The sequence below is a fragment of the Calidris pugnax genome, unplaced genomic scaffold, assembly GCF_001431845.1.
Source record: "Calidris pugnax isolate Ruff unplaced genomic scaffold, ASM143184v1 scaffold188, whole genome shotgun sequence".
NCBI classification, from domain to species: domain Eukaryota; kingdom Metazoa; phylum Chordata; class Aves; order Charadriiformes; family Scolopacidae; genus Calidris; species Calidris pugnax.
In genome coordinates this window covers 2,849,709-2,868,243 of record NW_015091257.1, presented here as the reverse complement: position 1 = coordinate 2,868,243, position 18,535 = coordinate 2,849,709, and the positions used below count along the sequence as shown (strand labels likewise).

The 18,535-nt window shown below is 37.0% G+C and overlaps 1 protein-coding gene across 3 annotated transcripts in view; it reads left to right on the top strand.

Moving 5' to 3' along the window:
- HERC2 (HECT and RLD domain containing E3 ubiquitin protein ligase 2) overlaps window positions 1-16,696 on the top strand; it is a 115,092-nt gene extending 98,396 nt beyond the window's left edge. For 2 of the 3 annotated variants that reach the window (XM_014960245.1, XM_014960246.1), the window contains 11 exons: window positions 796-935; window positions 1,975-2,162; window positions 2,833-3,030; window positions 4,862-4,945; window positions 9,670-9,811; window positions 10,598-10,792; window positions 10,895-11,007; window positions 11,907-12,097; window positions 13,934-14,039; window positions 14,581-14,793; window positions 15,696-16,686. In XM_014960245.1, the coding sequence (XP_014815731.1) occupies window positions 796-935; window positions 1,975-2,162; window positions 2,833-3,030; window positions 4,862-4,945; window positions 9,670-9,811; window positions 10,598-10,792; window positions 10,895-11,007; window positions 11,907-12,097; window positions 13,934-14,039; window positions 14,581-14,793; window positions 15,696-15,968 (1,843 nt within the window). In that variant the 3' untranslated portion in view covers window positions 15,969-16,686. Of the gene's footprint in view, window positions 1-795; window positions 936-1,974; window positions 2,163-2,832; window positions 3,031-4,861; window positions 4,946-9,669; window positions 9,812-10,597; window positions 10,793-10,894; window positions 11,008-11,906; window positions 12,098-13,933; window positions 14,040-14,580; window positions 14,794-15,695 lie in introns of all 3 variants that reach the window. The other variant, XM_014960244.1, reaches the window with a different exon arrangement.
- The last annotated feature ends 1,839 nt before the right edge of the window (window positions 16,697-18,535 follow it).

Sequence of the window (18,535 nt, the reverse complement as noted above, 5' to 3'; positions counted from 1 at the left end):
TCCGGTCCCCCCCCCCCCCCCCCATATCAAAATCTTTTTTGAGTTCCTCTGTCTTGATTAGTAATAAAATTTACCACTTTGGGGAACATTTTATGCTCCTGTTGGAATGAAAAATCAAAGTGTTTTGTCTTGGAGACCTAAGCGCAGAGTTCTCATTCCAGGCATTGACCACTGCAAGATGCAGAAGTTCCAGGGGAGTCAGTAGTTATATAAGCCCGAAGCATCATGCAGGCTGGAAGATGATAACAGAAATAAAGTTCTCAAATTTTACCAAAATTGTGTCTAGCTTGTGGTGGTTGTAGTCTGATAATTTGTTTTTAGTTCATTGTTGTAACCTTCTTCTGCTATACCAAATTTTGTAGTTTAAACTACTAGACTTTAAAAGACTAAACAAAATACCTTCCCAACACCTTTCTGCCCCGTTGCTCACATGGCATTAGAGGTATCCTGAAACTACAAAGTTCCAGTCTCTGAGATCAGTAACATATGCTTCTAATACTTCACCCTTTTAAGAGGAAAAAGCCAAAGCACCCCCTGCAAAAGTGGTAAAAGTACCAACCCAGAATAAGTAGAAACAGCACATTGGAGGTTTAAGAATTTTTTACTGTGTCAACAGAATCACATCCATGTCATGTGAGCTAGGGATGATTAATGTTTAATGTTTGGAGAATATTTTGGAATTGAACTGTTTATAAATACATCTACAGGCCAAATATCAGGCACAGTCTATAATTCTGAGTCTAATTTTTCCACAGCTAAAACACAGTTTTGAAATGTTTTACTTTCTCTGTGCAGGGGCAAAGGAGATTATCATCGGTTAGGTCATGGATCTGATGACCATGTTAGAAGACCACGACAAGTGCAGGGACTGCAAGGAAAGAAAGTCATTGCAATTGCTACTGGGTCTTTGCACTGTGTTTGCTGCACTGAAGATGGTATAAAAAAATCAAATAATTTGCTTAGTTCTCAATAGTGAATTTGAAAAAAATTAAACTTTATTTTTCAGTCAGCTGTTGGTAGGTTGTCCTTGCTAAAAATGATGGTCCTTTATGTGCATGGACATATTTTTGTTTGCAGATGTGTATTTCCTGACCAACAAACATGTCATTGATTTAAAACAATCACATAAAAACAACTGAAGGCTTTTAATTAATAAAAAAATAAAGAGTTTAAGTTTCATACATGCTGATGGTCAAAGGTGAATATAGAGCTCTAAAAGAAATTACGTTTTGGTCAAGCAGTAGAATGAATGGATTTTGCTTTTTTTGTTAATGGTGTCTTCTGAGCCTGCTAAGGTGTTTAACTTGCTAAATGAAGCACTGCACAAACAATATTGCTTCTCACAGAGCAGCCTGAGATACTGAATATTCTTTGTAGAAGACTCACACTCACATTTAATTAACAAGTCTGCACAATAACTGAGTGTTTTATAGGTGTTAGTGAAATAGGATATAGCTGCAGAAAAGGAATGCTCAGAAACAAGGTTGCTATTTTAAAAGTATTTTCCAAGTATTTTTGCAACAGTAACACCCATTTTAATGTCCTCTTTAGTAATACAATGCATTGTAGGATCTTTTATTTCATCTCATACAAAATGTTAAGCCTTTTCTAATTCTTTTTTTTTAATATCAGGGGGGTTTTTTGGCTATGAAACTATCAAATACTGCCTGTTTCTGGTGTATCTTTTGTTATTCTTCTACTTCACCATTTCCTCCTGTTACGGAAGAGAACTTTTAAGTTATACAAACTATGAGGAAATGTGCTTTATACCAGCTGCTCTACATAGACCATGGGCCTAATCATGTCACTCAAGACTTATCCACACTAGAGAGCAGATTTCAGGGTGGCCATCAGTCCTAGAAATCCGTCCAAGGCCTAACTAGGTTAAATGATGTATAAATGCTAATTTAGAAAAAAAAAGGCATAAAGCTTCTATCTTAGCTTCATAACAATTAATTCTTTTTATTGGTTTAGGGGAAGTGTATACATGGGGAGATAATGATGAAGGGCAGCTTGGAGATGGAACAACTAACGCCATCCAAAGACCACGCTTGGTTGCAGCACTTCAGGGTAAAAAGATCAACAGAGTAGCCTGTGGCTCAGCACACACTTTAGCATGGTCAACCAGTAAACCTGCTAACGCTGGCAAGCTCCCTACACAGGTAATATTTTTAGCTTATTGCATGCAGATTTTAGACATTCTTGGTATGGTTATTGCTGATTTTTCAGCAGATGTATTTTGTTTCTAAATCCCTGCGTAAGCACAGTGTGCTTTGATTTGGCTTTGAGTTTGAGCCAGTTATATGTTTTACTTCCATATTTCCAAAGGAGGATTCCAATTTTCTGAGGCGAGAAAGACCCTTCATTCAGCTGTTAATCCAGTGCAGAATAGTAACTGAGTTTGGAAATTGGCAGCAATTTTAATTCTGTATTCCAGCCATGAAAATCCTATGCCTTCCAAAGGAGTTCTTCATTGTTTGCTTTACGTTGAGAAGACTGGGTTTTGGTTTTTTTCTGTCTTTCAGCTGTAATGCCTGTGTGTAGTGATGACAGGATGTAAAATGTGTCTGTTTATGGATAAAGAGAATTGTAAAATATGGAATAGCAAGAATAGTGTGTCATGTTTCTAATACTTGCTTCAGTTTAGACCGATACTGTTTGTATCTTTTATAAACAACTGAATTCTGTGTATTAAGTTCTGAGTGTGAATAAGCAAATAACTGAATTTCTAGTACAATTTTACCTACAAATATTATAAATTGTTGTTCTTTTTAATAAGGTAGAGTGAGTAATAATTCTAAATAACATTCGGATATCGTTGCCTTATCGTAGGTTCCTATGGAGTATAACCATCTGCAGGAAATTCCCATCATTTCATTGAGAAACAGACTTCTGCTGTTGCATCACATTTCTGAACTCTTCTGTCCTTGCATTCCAATGTTTGATCTTGAAGGAAGACTTGATGAAACCGGCCAAGGACCCTCAGTTGGGTTTGACACATTACGGGGAATACTGATATCACAGGGAAAGGTATTTGTCAGAATGTTTTGAAGGGAATGATTTGTAACTGCAAAGAAAATGTGCTGTTTAAATTATTTCTAAAGAAAATGGAACTATATATCTCAATTTGTTCTCTACATTGTATATCAGATATTTACATTCTGATTATGCAAACTTCTTTATTTGTGAGTGCGTCATGTTTTCCTCAGTTCTTTATAATAGACCTGTTGTGTGTTGATCTTAAAAGTAACTTTACAGTTCTACAAATTCTACAAACTTTACAGTTCTACAAATCTTCAGTGTGTAGTGTAGCTGAATTGTTCTAGAGTATTCAGTAGATGCCATCCTGGAAAAAATGTAAGATAAGTATGAAATGGTCATTATCTGTCATGATCTGGTTGATCCAAAGCTCTGTGCAGTTACAAACGTGTTTTAAACTGCACTAAAAGTGAAGACAGAATACCTAGGAGTTCAATCTCAAATAGATAAGAAAGTCATTTTTACAGTTGTAAGTAAAGTCAACCATGAGAAAATCTGGATAATTATAATGCTTGAAGGCTACAGTAGTTATTCAAAACTTCAGCTATGGGAAAAAACCCCATAATGCATCTTCAGTACGATCATCAGTTTTGTATCATAATTTTCTCACTGTCAGAGTAACTTGTCTAATAAAAAATGATATCCTTATATAGAGAGACAAAATCTGTGGGGAGATATATTTGAAAAGAGAAGCGGTTAAATTTCCCTCTGCAGTGCTGTTCTGTGCCCTTAAATAAGACACATGGCCCATAACTGGACTCCTTAGCATGTGTTGTCTCAAGGTCTCTTTCTCTAGACTCTAATAAAATTGTGTAGTAGAGCAATCCAGCTTTGCAGACCACACATTTTTCATCAAAACCTAAATTGGAAAAAAGGAAAGGGAAATTCTAGCTATTCTGTTCATGACACTTTTATATGTTAGTGCTATTAATAGGAGTCTGAAGGTATATGATGTTAAGTATAGGAACGGGTGGGCGGGAGGCACATTCAAATAATTTACTTTAAGAGTCTGCAGAACAGTTACAGAAAGGCTATGGATATAAGATAAAATGCAATATCAGGCATATTTTATGTCATAAGCATTCAACAGAGACACCAGAAGTCGCGATGCCATATTCATATCTAGGCATTTGTCAAGCATACCTTCAGAGATTTAAAGACTTAAAAATCCTTTTAAAGCTTGCTTGAAACTGACTGTAAGATTTGATCCAAATATTTAGTGAGGGAACCTCAGATAATTGAATTAGTGTGAAAAGTTTACTTCTTGTTCTTATTTGTTGTCTTCCATAGCAAGATCATTCCACCTTTGGCTTTTTTGATTTGTTTTTCTCTGATATTAATTATTCTTCATGTACATGTATTATTCTGGTATAAACTAATTTATAACTGCACTCAGAGACATACTGGTTGCTTAGTAATAGCTGAGTGTGGGTGGAGTACAACCTTTCAAGCCATGGTTTTGAGTGATACAGGAGAGACTTTCTTCTTCACTTAGTGTCCTGACTGTTTCAGACTTGCATCTCACAGCTCTATCTTCAGTTGCTTTTGTTTATTTTTAGTATTTGAAAAGTATTTGATGCTTGTTTCAATATATTCTGAAGAAAGACTCATAGGTGTTATGCCTTTTGTAGTGTTTTGTGATGTACTCAGAAGGAAATTGCTGGCAGATAGTATTGCAGGATCAGTTTCTGTGTTTCACTGCAGTTTGTTTTTTTTTTTCCTGAGTTGATCCAAGTATGTGTTTATCTGTGAAATATGTGCAGCTTTCTTATTTGGTTGCAGTTTTGCCACTATTTTAATTGTTTGTATTTTCCTTTTTTAGGAGGCAGCTTTCAGAAAAGTTGTGCAAGCAACTATGGTGAGAGATCGTCAGCATGGGCCAGTTGTAGAGCTCAACAGAATACAGGTATCTTAATCTGAAGTTTTAATTTTAGTATCTGTATGTTTAGCCCACAGTGCTATACATTTGTCAAAGTCCCCTTATCTTTCAGCTGTTTGGTATCTGAGTACTGAAAAGTTGATTTTTTTAATCAGAGAATCAAACAGTGAAGAAATGAATGCAGCAAGGGCTGCTCATTTTCTTTTCAGTACGTTTTCGTCCACACTGTAGTTGTTTGGGGGAGGACACACACATGCTTGTTGACATGTTAAGTGAATGATTTAGACTCTAATGACCAAAGTATTTCCTGCTTGACAAAGGACAGCTTTTTCAAAACTTCACTTGTAGTTTTGAAAACTACTCACTCTGTTAGATAGTTTGAGAGTAGCAATTCTTACTTACCTTTCCAAATGGTCACATGAATTATTCAGCTGTTGCTTTCGTAACAGAGAACATGAAGGAAAAAAAAAAAGGCAATAAAAAAAAAGTGCCCTTGAATATAATGAAAAATCAGGCTGATAAACTCTTGTCCTTTGCTGGCCATCACATGTGGTCATATTGATTGCAGAACTGTTTGATACAAAAGGGCTTTTTTCCTTATCATTGACGTTAGAAAATGTAATGTTGTGCCTTAGGCCAGATAAGTCTTTTTTTTCCATAGATATTTCTGTAACATAAAATAGTGAGACATTGTTTTCATTTAAATGGACTGAAGCCTGGTCTTACAAAGTCCTCATGCATTTCTTTCTTCTAGTGATGGTTTTCTTTTTTTTTATATATTATAAAAAGTAAGAAAACCTACTCTTTGTAAGGGTTGAATGGAGAAATTGTGCCTAATTAGTTTTCTTTTAATGAACAGAAGTGCATCCTGTTGTGGCTGGACCCTGTTTCTGCTTCTTGCCATTTTCTATGCGCACTGAATTTCTTGTGGTAATGTTATGTGATTAAAATATGTTGGTTTAGTTTATTATTTGGAAAGTTGGAGCTGAAGACAGATTTTCTGAGTTCACATGCTTACAAAGTAACAAGAAAGTCCAATAAAGGACTGCAAGTATTTAACTTTAGGCAGGAAACTAGTGAGTAGGTTTTGGCTGATTTCCAATTGTCACCCTTCTACTGTTAATTAATTAAGTTAGGCTTTCTTTTATATTCCAGCTCATTACTTGAATCTGTCTTGAAATCTAGAAAAGAGCTGGTAGCTGCAGGACTTCCCTTATTCATAGCTTCTGGGGGAAATGAAATATTGCTGTAACGCAAGTCTGTCCTAGATTTAGCCAAGCGAAGGCTAAAAAAGACCATGTTCATAATCTTGGCCTGATTACACAGTACCAAGTATGGGTCAGGATTTCTTCAATTAGCTTTTGCGGAGAATGAAAATGTGGATTCTTAAACTGTTTGATCCTTTATAATTAATTGAAGATTCAAAGCCGCTTTACATGGTCTCAAACAGCTAATTGTCAATGTTAAGAGTTTTCATCTTATTTGCAGTTGTGAGTTCAACTGCAGCTAGGCTTTAAGATCCCTTTGCTTTCAGAAGGCTCTTCTTACAGTTTGTATGTTATATGGTGCAGTCAATTCACTTCATCATCTTTATTCATATGAAATAAGCAGGTAAGTTTTTAATTTAAAGTTGTTTTCCAGATACTGAGCTGTTTTATAAAATATTTCCTCATCTACCTTGTTGCTCAGTGGTTTCTTTGGACATTCCAGAACTGGACATAACAGCTGTCTAACTTGCTGTGTAAAGGCAAACCAAACAGCACTCCCTTGTCCTGAGATCAAGTTTTACATGGACCAGATTCCTTTAGAATAGATCACATTCGCCTTACGTACTACTTGGCCCTGGATGTTTTCTGTTGGGAGCCTTGTGATAGTAGAACACAGTAGTTTTGTGTTGTTTTCTTGCTCAAGTTATGTGAAATACAGTGTGATGAGTGTACTGTAGCTCACCCATCTGCCAGCCTGCTATTGCTGTAGCATAAAGCTGAGGGTGGATGTTTTATGGTTTGAAGTGTAGCATGAGGGCAAGTTTGAATGCGCAATTTGGGACACTGTTGGAGGATTGTGTAGGGCAGAAGAAACCAACCTTGATGCAGTTTTATCCATATTACTTTTTGGTTGTTCAGTGAAATGTTCCAAAACAGCATGTGGGCCTTCTGGAAAGGCATAACAGAAGACTGAGGCAGAAAGTGAACTAGCAGTTACACGTCTAGACAGGGCTCCAGTGCTGAAGTTTACTTACTGGTAACCTATTAATCCTACTGGCAGATCAGATTTATCTGGTATTTAAGTACCGTTGTAGCTCATGTAGCATCAAATGGACAGTGTGTTGTGACCTACAAGCAGACACCTTCATAATACTGTTAAATTGTATCTTGCCTTTGGATGAAAGAGATCATCACTGTGGTTGAAAGGAATTTCCTCCTTTTAAAAAGGAAAAGGGGATTACAGAAATTTCACTAGCTTGATGATTAAAAATTATCTGATCTTAACGTAGGCACAGCATATCAATGAATAAATTATTTGTTCTTTTGTGAGTCTTATATTTCATACAGTTTATACCATTCCTCCTTCTTGGTTATTGTCTTCTTCCTTATCAAATGTGCTTTTAAAGAACAGTCATTTCATGATAATCTTCATTTTCCTACACTGATCAGGCTAAGCTTTTCTTGTCTGGTTGTGTAGAATACTTTTTCTCTATTCATCATCTTTTTATATTGTATTTTTTCTGTAGCATTTCAGTTTGAGCGTAGATAATTGAAACCCTAAGGTACAGGTCAGGCTGTGTCTGGGCTCTTGTACTTATCACACTGGTACTTCTCTACCTCTTCTGGAGGTTGATTTCATGATGTATCCTTGAATTGTGTGTTTTCTTCGTAGATAGACTGTGTCCTATGTAAAGAGTATATTTTTCTCTTTTTTAGCTGATTCCAGCTAATAAGCTGTCATCTTTTTGTAAACTTATTTATTAGTCTCTGAGTGCATGGCTTTATGTAGTAGTACATTTTCCCCAAGTTCTGGTGGGTTGGAGAGAGTCCCACAGGATGGCCAGTATTTCAGTGGGTACTCTCACAGGCTGCTTGAGACAAATAGAAACTTTAGTTTTTCAGATTCAAAGAAAGAACTGAAATTTTGGTCTTCATCACTTCAGAATTCTTTAACCAGATTACAAATTGACTTGAGTGCCTCTCTTTGTTGCAGTGGTTCTGCTCACAGTAAGTGATACTCGGTTAGGCAAGTTCTTGAACTTGATTCTTCCACGCTTCACTGTAAGCTGCTTTTGGACTGCTGTATTTCTTTCTGGTCCAAGGAAAGTTGGTTTTCCACTGGTAGCTGATATCTTCTGATGGCAGATTGTTGTATGAAAATCCTTCTTGGGCTCTAGTCAACATATTAACTTGTTTTATGTGAAAAAAATTATCAGCAAGAAGGCTGGAACTGTGTTTTAAAAACTTGAGATGCTGCATAATCTGTGTTTAATAAGGCATGTATTCAGTGAAGGTTATATCTGAGCCTATTCAGTAAACTAGATGTCACAGAATACTTATACGTCTCTAAAGGGGATGATTTGGAAACATGAGCAAGATGATGTGCTCTAGACCTCTACAATAAAAATCTAAAACACCTGTGGTGGTTTGTGGCCTAAACATATTTGTATGAATTTTTGCCATTTTTCAGTGAAGTGTTTTACTCTTTGCTAATAACCTAGCATTTGTCTTTGTCAGCAAGCAATATATTAAGGTACTGGCACAAATGCCAATGATCTTTCATGGCATTCTTACATTGCTTTGTTAAAAGTCAAGTTGTAACGGTTCCTGCATCTAAATGATCAGATTAAATTAAAATTCTGTGTTGCTAGTAAATAAATGCTAATTTAAATGTATAATAGCAAATGTGCATGCCATCCTATTCAGTTCAGGCAGGTTTACTTGCCTTTTTATTGTTGCTTCATTAATTTGTGTTTTAGGTCTGAGGTTTGCAAAAGCAGTGAATTAACTAACGCTTTCACAGATCTACTTATACTTTCTTCTTTTTAAGAGAAGGCTTGGTGATTTCTCAACTTAAAACTTCTAGTGCATCCAAACTTCTTAGAAACCTATTGAATTAAAACCAGCTTGTGTTGATGCAAAACGTCTTATACATGAGGGCTTGAGTATGTCAGCCTTTCAGTAAAACCTGAAAGAAATCTGGTAGATGTTTTATTCAAAGCATCAGAACAATTGGATTTTGGGAGGCACTGTACCTGGGAGTTGGGACTAAGCGGGTCTGGGTTATTTCTGAATGAACAGTCTCAAGGGTATTGGTGAGCTACGTGCACATTCAGACATGATCCTGAGCAGCTGGCTGGCTTTAGGTGGCCCTGCTCGAGCAAGGGAGTTGGACCAGATGACCCCTTAGAGATCCTTTCTGACCTCAACAATCATGAGATTTTTAAAAACTTCAGAGGTCCTAATAGCCTGAGATTTTAGGTGCTTTCATCCTCCTGGAGAGGATTGGGATATGTAATAGGAGTCTGTGATATCTAGGGGTGGATATTAGATGGTACTTAAAAAATAATGTAGTGCTGTAGTTTGAAATTTTGCTGCTCTTCTCTGTATGTCACATATATAACACATACACTACAGACCTCTGCAAATGTTGCACTGAACACATTAGTGTATTGTAAACGTTAATCTTATGGTCTGATCTGCACGGTGATGCCAGCTGAAATATCTTCTTACAGTGACTTTTATAATGTGCTTGCTCAATAGGTAAAACGTTCAAGGAGTAAAGGAGGACTGGCTGGGCCTGACGGTACAAAATCAGTGTTTGGACAGATGTGTGCTAAAATGAGTTCCTTTAGCCCTGATAGCCTTCTCCTTCCTCATCGTGTTTGGAAAGTCAAATTTGTTGGTAAGAGGATTCTCCACCCACCCCACTCCCACCCCCAGTTTTGCACTTAATACTACAGTTTTCTTCAGATTTACTATTTTGAAGGACAGGGAGGAAGGAGGAGATACAGGAAAATAATGTATGTGTGTAGGCAGAGAAAGGTGCTTAAAATGTTAGGAAGTAAAAAAGCATTTTAAAATTATTTTATTAAACCCCCCTCAAGATTAGTGGAAATATGTCTGTAATTGTCCTCAAATTCTGGGGGCAACTCTTTTGCTTACAACAGACATCCTACGATCCCTGAACATGTTTTTGAGCTGCCTGAATTGGTAAATAATCCTGGCTAGCTGGTTTTACTGGTAGGGTTGTTCTTACAATTCACATATCACTTTAAGCTTTTTGATGAAAAATATTTTACATTGAAGAGCCTGTATGTAAGATATATAAAATATCTGCTGTAAAATATATAAAATAGATCTACTTTAAAATAACACTTAGGAATCGCATTGTTTTGATTTTCTTTTTCTGCCTCTCTTTTATTTTATTTTGATTAGTGTATAATGCAAAAATGTTAATTATACTCTGGCAAAATAGTATTTTTGACACTGTGATATGTTGTATAATCTTCTAAATAATACAATTTACAATGAACTGGAAAGAGATACAACAACTGAATAGATACAACAGTGTAGCTTTTAGTAAACTTTTGTTTCCTCAGTCATCCCTGTAGAAGGAAATACAGTTTATTTCAATACTTGATTTATTTTGAAAGAACATTTCATTTTGAGCTTTTTTTTCTTCTCCCAGGTGAATCTGTGGATGATTGCGGTGGAGGTTATAGTGAATCTATAGCAGAAATGTGCGAGGAGCTTCAGAATGGACTGACCCCCCTGTTAATTGTGACACCGAATGGAAGAGATGAATCTGGAGCAAACAGAGATTGTTTCCTATTAAATCCTGCTGCCAAGTCACTCTTGCATATGAACATGTTTCGTTTTCTTGGTAATTTCTTGCCACCATTATGACATGCTGCTTGCATTACATGATCAGAATATTAGGAATCTAGCAACAACAACAAAAAATACTTTTTTTTTAAACTTACAGGTGTACTTTTGGGCATTGCTATCCGGACTGGCAGCCCTCTGAGCCTCAACCTGGCTGAGCCAGTGTGGAAACAGCTTGCAGGAATGAACCTGACAATTGCTGATCTCAGTGAGGTAAGTATGAAGTTTCTGAGTAGGATATAACTTACAGAAGACAAGCACACTCTAGCATAAATCTTTCTCCAGTCACTGGCTCCTCTGGTATATTTGTGTTTTGACTGTTCTTTGCTTTTTTGAGCCAGTGTGTCAGGATAACTTGTACTCACTGTTAAAAACATAAATTTAAGTTGCTCAAAAGTAGTTAAACTATTTGATTTCTAGAGCATTCTCAAATGTTCTCATGCGTTTACTAGACAAACGTTTGTGGTTGAACTCCTACTTTAAAGTAGACCTTTCTGTAGCTGTTAATGTCTGCTGTGCCAAGATGCAGTAACTGGTTGGGTACACACACACCTACACTGTTTTTGAAGTAAAATAAAATTAGTTCAAACTACTACTGAAAATAGTTTGTACCCACATACAGAACAACACAAACTTGCCATTTCTATTTACTGAGCTCAGTGAATGTGGAGTAAGAGTTGAACCTTCTTTACAAAGAAGGGTTCCTTCCCAAATACTGTCATGTAGAAATGTACTTACTGTAAAAGCATTGAGTCATTTACTTGCCAGTAAGGGGATTCCTTTTGTACCAAAACCAGGCATTGGACTTTGTAGATGTGATTATGTGTTTAAGCTTTAAATCCATTTTCTTATATAATGCAGTTTCTTGGCAAATGCCCCACAAAAGAATTGAAATCTAGAACACATTCACCCTCCTACATCCCAGCATAATGAAATTTTATGTAAAGTACTTATGTATTTTAGGGCTTTGAAATTCAGATAGATAGGTCATGGTTAGACATTTGACAATGCTTTTGCATGTTGACACATGATGCATTGCTTTTGCTATGCAAGAGAAAGTGTTATATAGTTCTAGTAAACTGATTTCAACCTGGGCTTGTTATTTTCAAAAGGTTGATAAAGATTTTATTCCTGGGCTTATGTACATTCGAGACAACGAAGCTACTTCAGAAGAGTTTGAAGCTATGAGTCTCCCATTCACTGTGCCTAATGCAAGTGGTCAAGATATTCAATTGAGTTCCAAGTACACCCATATTACACTGGATAATAGAGCTGAATATGTGAGGCTGGCAATAAACTACAGGTTTGTTGAATGAATCTATCGAATTATTGACCTGAATAAGATTTTTCTTTTAAAAATACGTAAAAGCTTTTGAACAATATACTACTTTAACCTCTTATGTGCAATTATTTTCATATTTTCATGTGATTACAGTGTTGATTTTCTGATTTCTTTTAAGCTCTCCAGGGATAAAAGATTAAACTTAATTTTTAGGAAACAAAATAAAGTAGCAGGTATGGCTCTAGATTTTAATAGCTGTCCTGACAGAGCAGTTTTGGAAGCCAGGTTTATAGGTGGAGAAGTGCCCCATGCATCTAGTTCTTCCTATGCGATAAAGCAGTAGGCTTGATCATGAAGCTCTTTGTGAAGAGAGTTTAGATTTAGTACTACTGCTCCCACAGTTTCTCATGTCATCAGTTGCAGTCAAGAGCAGTCCTAGATGAAGTCTATAGTCTTATCTAAGCTGGAATACAAACCAAAATGTTCATTCCCTGGACACCATAAAATAAGTCTGTCACCTGTGTGCAGACAAGTGAATTGTCACCCCAAAGGTGCCAAAAGCTGAACATTGCACTGAAATCGGTGGCAAATGATTTTTCAGTATTTGAGAAGACAGACCTTTGGTTACTAAAATGCCTAGATATCTAATACAGACAAGTACATCTTAAGAAGCAACCGTAGACATCTTGTTATGTGAAGTGGTGGGTCTAGTGCCTATTTAATTATGGAAATTTAGAGAATTTGGATGAGATACTGATTTATAGTTCTCTTACTCTCTCTGCTGTAGTTAACAGTTTCAGAGAGTGCTAGAGCAAGACTATCATCACTATATATTTGCTTATTTGTTTGTAGTTACAGTGTCTGCAACAACTACTTGAATTACAGTCTTTGTTGTTTATTTTTTTTTTTTCCTCTGTTAATGGCTGTGAACTAATACTTAAAACCTATTTTTAACCGTAGAGAGAGGAATTTTGTTGGGAATGGATAAATGGTATGTCTATATAAAATGTTACATTCCTTTGAAGAAGTGACTTTGATGGCTATCCTCAAAGGACATGAGCAATTCTACAGCATTTTACAGTTAAAAGTCCTTTGGGAAAAACATTGAAATGTTTAGATTAAGTATCAAGTTTTTTAATTATGTTAAGCCCTTGAGAGAAAAGCTAGCACCTGAACAGAATCCATGTGAGAAAGCAGATGCATAAGAGCAAGTTTGTTCTGACATCTTTGTTCGTTGTGGTGATGATAAGCCTGGGTACAGGACTGGTCAATGATGCAAATCTCTGCTCTGAAGAGCTCTGTAAAACATCTCAGAAACTATTTGACAGAGAAAAAAAAAAGCAAAACACAAATCATGGGTGGCAGCAAACGCATTCAAGTGTTAGACTTATCTATGTCTGTCTTGAAATATAGCAACTCGTGTCCTCAAACATCATGTTCTAGTTCAGACCCATTTTTCTTGTACCATGATGTCTGTCTACTGTTGGGAATGTTTGAGAGCAGAGTTTCAAAGCACAGCTGTTCTTTTTCCAATAATTTAATTGTTTCCAAATGGGGTATTGGTTTTTTCTTGCCAGACACATCACATGAATAATACTGGAAATAAAGTATCCCAAACACTGTGATTTACCTTTCCATACTGAGCTTGCTGTGCAATATGAATTGGTGTAGAAACTGGTATAAGTCAAGTATTTTGTGTGATAAATGTTTATTAATGTTCCTTGGCACATAGCTGGAGACTTGAGGAGAATGTTTTAAGTTCCGTTGATGTTACAGCAGCTGCTGTAAAAAATAATTGCTAGAAAAATAATTGCTAGAAATGACATTAACAGAAACTCTGAAAATGTATCTCTGCAGACTTCATGAATTTGACGAACAAGTTGCAGCAGTTCGTGAGGGGATGGCTCGTGTTGTTCCAGTTCCTCTGCTTTCGCTCTTTACAGGATACGAACTGGAAACTATGGTATCAATTTCTGCTTTGCTACCTCTTACAGACTAACTTGGAGTCTGATTTTTCACTTATATCTTACTAATCCATAACCATGTTAAATAATATCTACAGTGATCACTCTGTGATTGCAAACATTTTGTTCAAGGAAAGACTAGAAAATGTTTTTTGGCCCTCTTGGTGCTAATAAGATTATTTTGCTATAGCTGAGCAGTGACGTAATTAATTATTTCTGGAAGAATAAAACAAACAAAATCGAAAAAACAGCATAAAACAGAGACCTAGGAGGTGAATTGGAGATATTTGTCCCAAGTAAAATGTTTGATTCTTTATGTGATTCAGGAATATGGAAGAAGGTTCATTATTGTCCCCTGATGGGTAGATGTATTTTTAGTATTATTGTAATAGGAGACTATGCACAGCACTTCAAATATTCGAATGTTCATTTTGTCAGTGTCAAATCTGATTAAATATTTTAAAGGAATGGAGGGAACAAATCACCTGTAAATGATTTGATCAGATTTTTTGTAGCTTATCACTGCATTTTATTTTTCAGGTATGTGGAAGCCCGGATATTCCACTTCACCTTCTGAAATCTGTAGCAACTTACAAAGGCATTGAACCAACGGCTTCCTTGATACAGTGGTTCTGGGAGGTGATGGAGTCCTTCTCCAACACGGAGCGATCTCTCTTCCTGCGTTTTGTGTGGGGCAGAACCAGGCTGCCCAGGACTATTGCAGACTTTAGAGGGAGGGACTTTGTTATTCAGGTAAGGGGCAGGGGGTGGGGATTTTATTCTAAAAAGCTGGTAGTGGACAAGTAATAGCATGACAGCAAGAGAACAGGCTGATTTCATTAAACTGTTTATGCAACATTGCACTGTAGATTCGACAGTGTAATAGAGGCCTATAATGTGTATAAATGATTTTTGCTCTTGACTTGGGCAGGTAGATATTTGTGTCGTTTCCCAACCATTTGCTTCTCTGGATTTTGATAGTTTTGCACTGACAGTCATCAGCTGTTTTTGCTGGCATTTATTTAGCATTTCACTCAGCTCAGTAATCATTTCAGCTAAATTAAAAAACCCCACAATCTTCAAATCATACTTTGGGATTTGCTGAAGTAATATAATCTCTTTTAAGATTGTTTCCAACCACGCATTTGTAATCAAAGCAGCTCACGTATGTCTGGTTTTATTTATTTACTTTAGGAAAATTTGGTTCTGGTCTTTTCATTGTTCTTTTAAGAAGCTGTTCTTTTAAGAAGCTGGGGAGGGACTCTTTGCCAGGAGGGGGAATGATAGGACAAGGGGAAATGGTTTTAAATTGGAAGAAAAAAGATTCAGATTAGATATTAGGAAGAAATTCTTTCCTGTGAGGGTGGTGAGGCACTGGAACAGGTTGCCCAGAGAAGTTGTGGATGCCCCATCCCTGGAAGTGTTCAAGGCCAGGCTGGATGGGGCTTTGAGCAACCTGCTGTAGTGAGAGGTGTCCCTGTCCATGGCAGGGGGGTTGGAACTAGATGATCTTTAAGGTCCCTTCCAACCCAAACCATTCTATGATTCTATGATTCAGAATCTCATATCTAACATGCTGTTAAAAAAATTCTCAGGTATTATTTTGATGGTTTGGACAGTGAATCAAAAATACTATGCTTTTTTGTTTTCAACAGGTATTGGACAAATACAATCCTCCAGACCACTTCCTTCCCGAGTCGTACACTTGCTTCTTTCTCCTGAAGCTGCCCAGGTATTCCTGTAAGCAAGTGCTAGAGGAAAAATTGAAGTATGCCATTCACTTCTGCAAGTCTATAGACACTGATGATTACGCCCGGATAGCGCTGACAGGAGAGCCAGCGGCTGATGACAGCAGTGATGATTCTGATAATGAAGATGCGGATTCTTTTGCTTCAGATTCTACACAGGACTACTTAACAGGACATTAAAAAAAATATAAGGGATAGTTGTCACAAGCACTGAGGCAAAATGCCAAAATGACAATGAAGCCAAGGACAGTTTAGGTCTCAGAGTATAGGGTGTGTAGTCAGAGGGATGGTAATCTCCTGAAAGTGGGGAAAGTGTGTTTGCTACTCAGTAGGAGTTAAGGGTTACAGCTTAAACCATCAGCTTAGAATAAATGGCACAGTATATGGGCATTTAACATTTATTTTAAGAGCTGAAAGGGGCCCCCCATAATGCTGCACTACATTTAGAACCTTTGTGTTTACTGAAGTGTTGTAAATGTTTATATAAATATGGTAGTGCAGCATCCAAAAGGCAGTGAAACCTTTAAATTGTGGGTGCAGTAGGTTTTTTTTCATATTAAGTGTTGTGTTCTGTGCATCTTCTTGATTGTATATTGGAAATACTGTGCAACAACTGAATAGTATTATAAATATTTCAATTAACTTTACTAGAAGTTTGTTAAAAATTTTTGAACATTGAATTAACATTATTCCTTGAAATTCTTCTATAGATAATAAAAATGGCCAATAGTTTCACCTCCACCCCTGGTTTGTATATTTTAGCTTATGCATTATTTATCTCAAATTTGATACCTTTCTGTGAACAGCATCATAATTCTTATCATGGAAAGTGTACTGTATATACTTTGTGCCATGTAAATGCAAAAGTTATAATTTCCCTCCAAATAAAAGTTCTGCCACAGAAAAAAGTAGTGTGGGGGATTTTTTTTGATGGTAACGCCGGTGTTGTATGGGATGAATATTGCAACAGCTGCACTAAGAAATGTTCCTGCAGCTGGTGGCCAAACGTTGCTGGTGCTGCTCCACCACTGTAGAATGTGCATCTTCATAGACAGAGCATGAGCTGTAGTAAACTCAGATCGTCTGTGCAACGTGTTAATAGTAGCAATTAGATACAATTTGTTTATGCAGTTGTTCCTAACGCTGCTAATGTCAGTAATGGTAAATTTGATCTTGGACACTTAGGAAAAAAATCGCTTTTGAGCCAGTGTAAGAGACAGATGTCTTACAAGTACCTGAACATGAGTAGAGGAGTATGATGACACTTGTGTAACATATTGTCACTGAGAAAATTAGATCATTTTGCAAGGCTTGATCGTGAAATGTTCTTCATCCAGAGTAGGCTGTTTGAATAACTCATCGAAGTCAAGTGGCGTTCAGGCAGGTATTACGTGTTTACTACATGGTGTATGCACTGGTTTTTAAAGTAGGAAAATAAGATTTAGTTGTGCCAAAGCACTAATAATTTACTTTAAAATCCAACAGAAGGTGATGTCAAACCATTTCTTCACTAATTGTTAGGATAGGTATATGTGAATGTTTAACATTTTACAATTCAGAGTTGTTTTTTCGGTTTAGTTTTTTTTTTTTTTTAAACCAGCATGTGCATTTGACTTCTATTCTGACTTCTGTAAATTTAAATAGTAACTGTGGTCATGATACAAGTTTCCCTGGGACCTAGTTGATATTTCAAAATAGTGGAGAAACTACCTATTTGTTGTTAGGCCACCAGAGTTTTGAAATTCATTATCTTTAGAGGCATCTATTTAGTGCTGAAGATCTCTTGCAACAAATGCTCCTGTCCCGCTCCTCTGTCTTGCTGGAGATTCCAGAAGTCAGGCCTGTGCCTTGTCCTCCCCATTTTCTCTGTCTGCTGAAAAACACTGAGCCCTCTTTGAGTCTTAAAAAAAGATGCAAAACCCAAAAACCTTAAGCAACCTCTTTTATCTTTGCTGCTGAATTGAATTTCTCCTGAGGTGAAGAGAGGAGAATCCAGTAGAGCAGTGCTCAGATGGTCATCTGCCGTCCCTTGCTATGGTAACACTGGAGCCCCGTGGGCATCCAGCTGGATCAAAGAGATCCTGGAGTCAGCTCTCCAGGAGACGTGATGGGCCAGTCATGCCCAAATGCCACGAGCCCAAGGACTGAGACCGTTTCAAAACCCGTTTCAGGAGCGTATGAGTTACTGCAACATGGAGAGGGGTTTTGTAACTCGCTTAGGGAAGAATTGCAACATGGAGAGGGGTTTTGTAACTCGCTCAGGAAAGAGAAAGAACGTCAGAGCTTTTCTTCCAAGAAAAGCAAAAAGGAAGTATCCTTTGTGTAAGGAAGCGGTTTAGGTTGTTAATTAGTGAGCTGTGTGAAAGAAGCTTTTTAAGCTTTAAGCCTCCTTTGCTTTCCCATCCTGACAGAAGAGTCTCAGACACCCTTTTGCTGTGCGAACTGCGTGTTACCTATGGCCTGATTTACGGCATTTCTCAGTAACCAGTTCTTGGAAAACCATTGTTTCAAGCGGTCAAAAAATGGCATTTGCTCTTAATTGGCTTTTATATGCAAATTGCTAGTCTGGGAAGGAAAAGGACTCACTCTTGCAAGCGAGGACTGGGTTGCTGGTGCCCCTTTCCTTTCTTTGTATGTTACTTCCCTGTAAAACCAACGCTGCTGGTTTGATTTATTATAAAGGTTTACCATTATGAAGTTGCAGAAGTCTGAGAGAAAAATCCCTTCCCATGTTCAAAATTACTCTT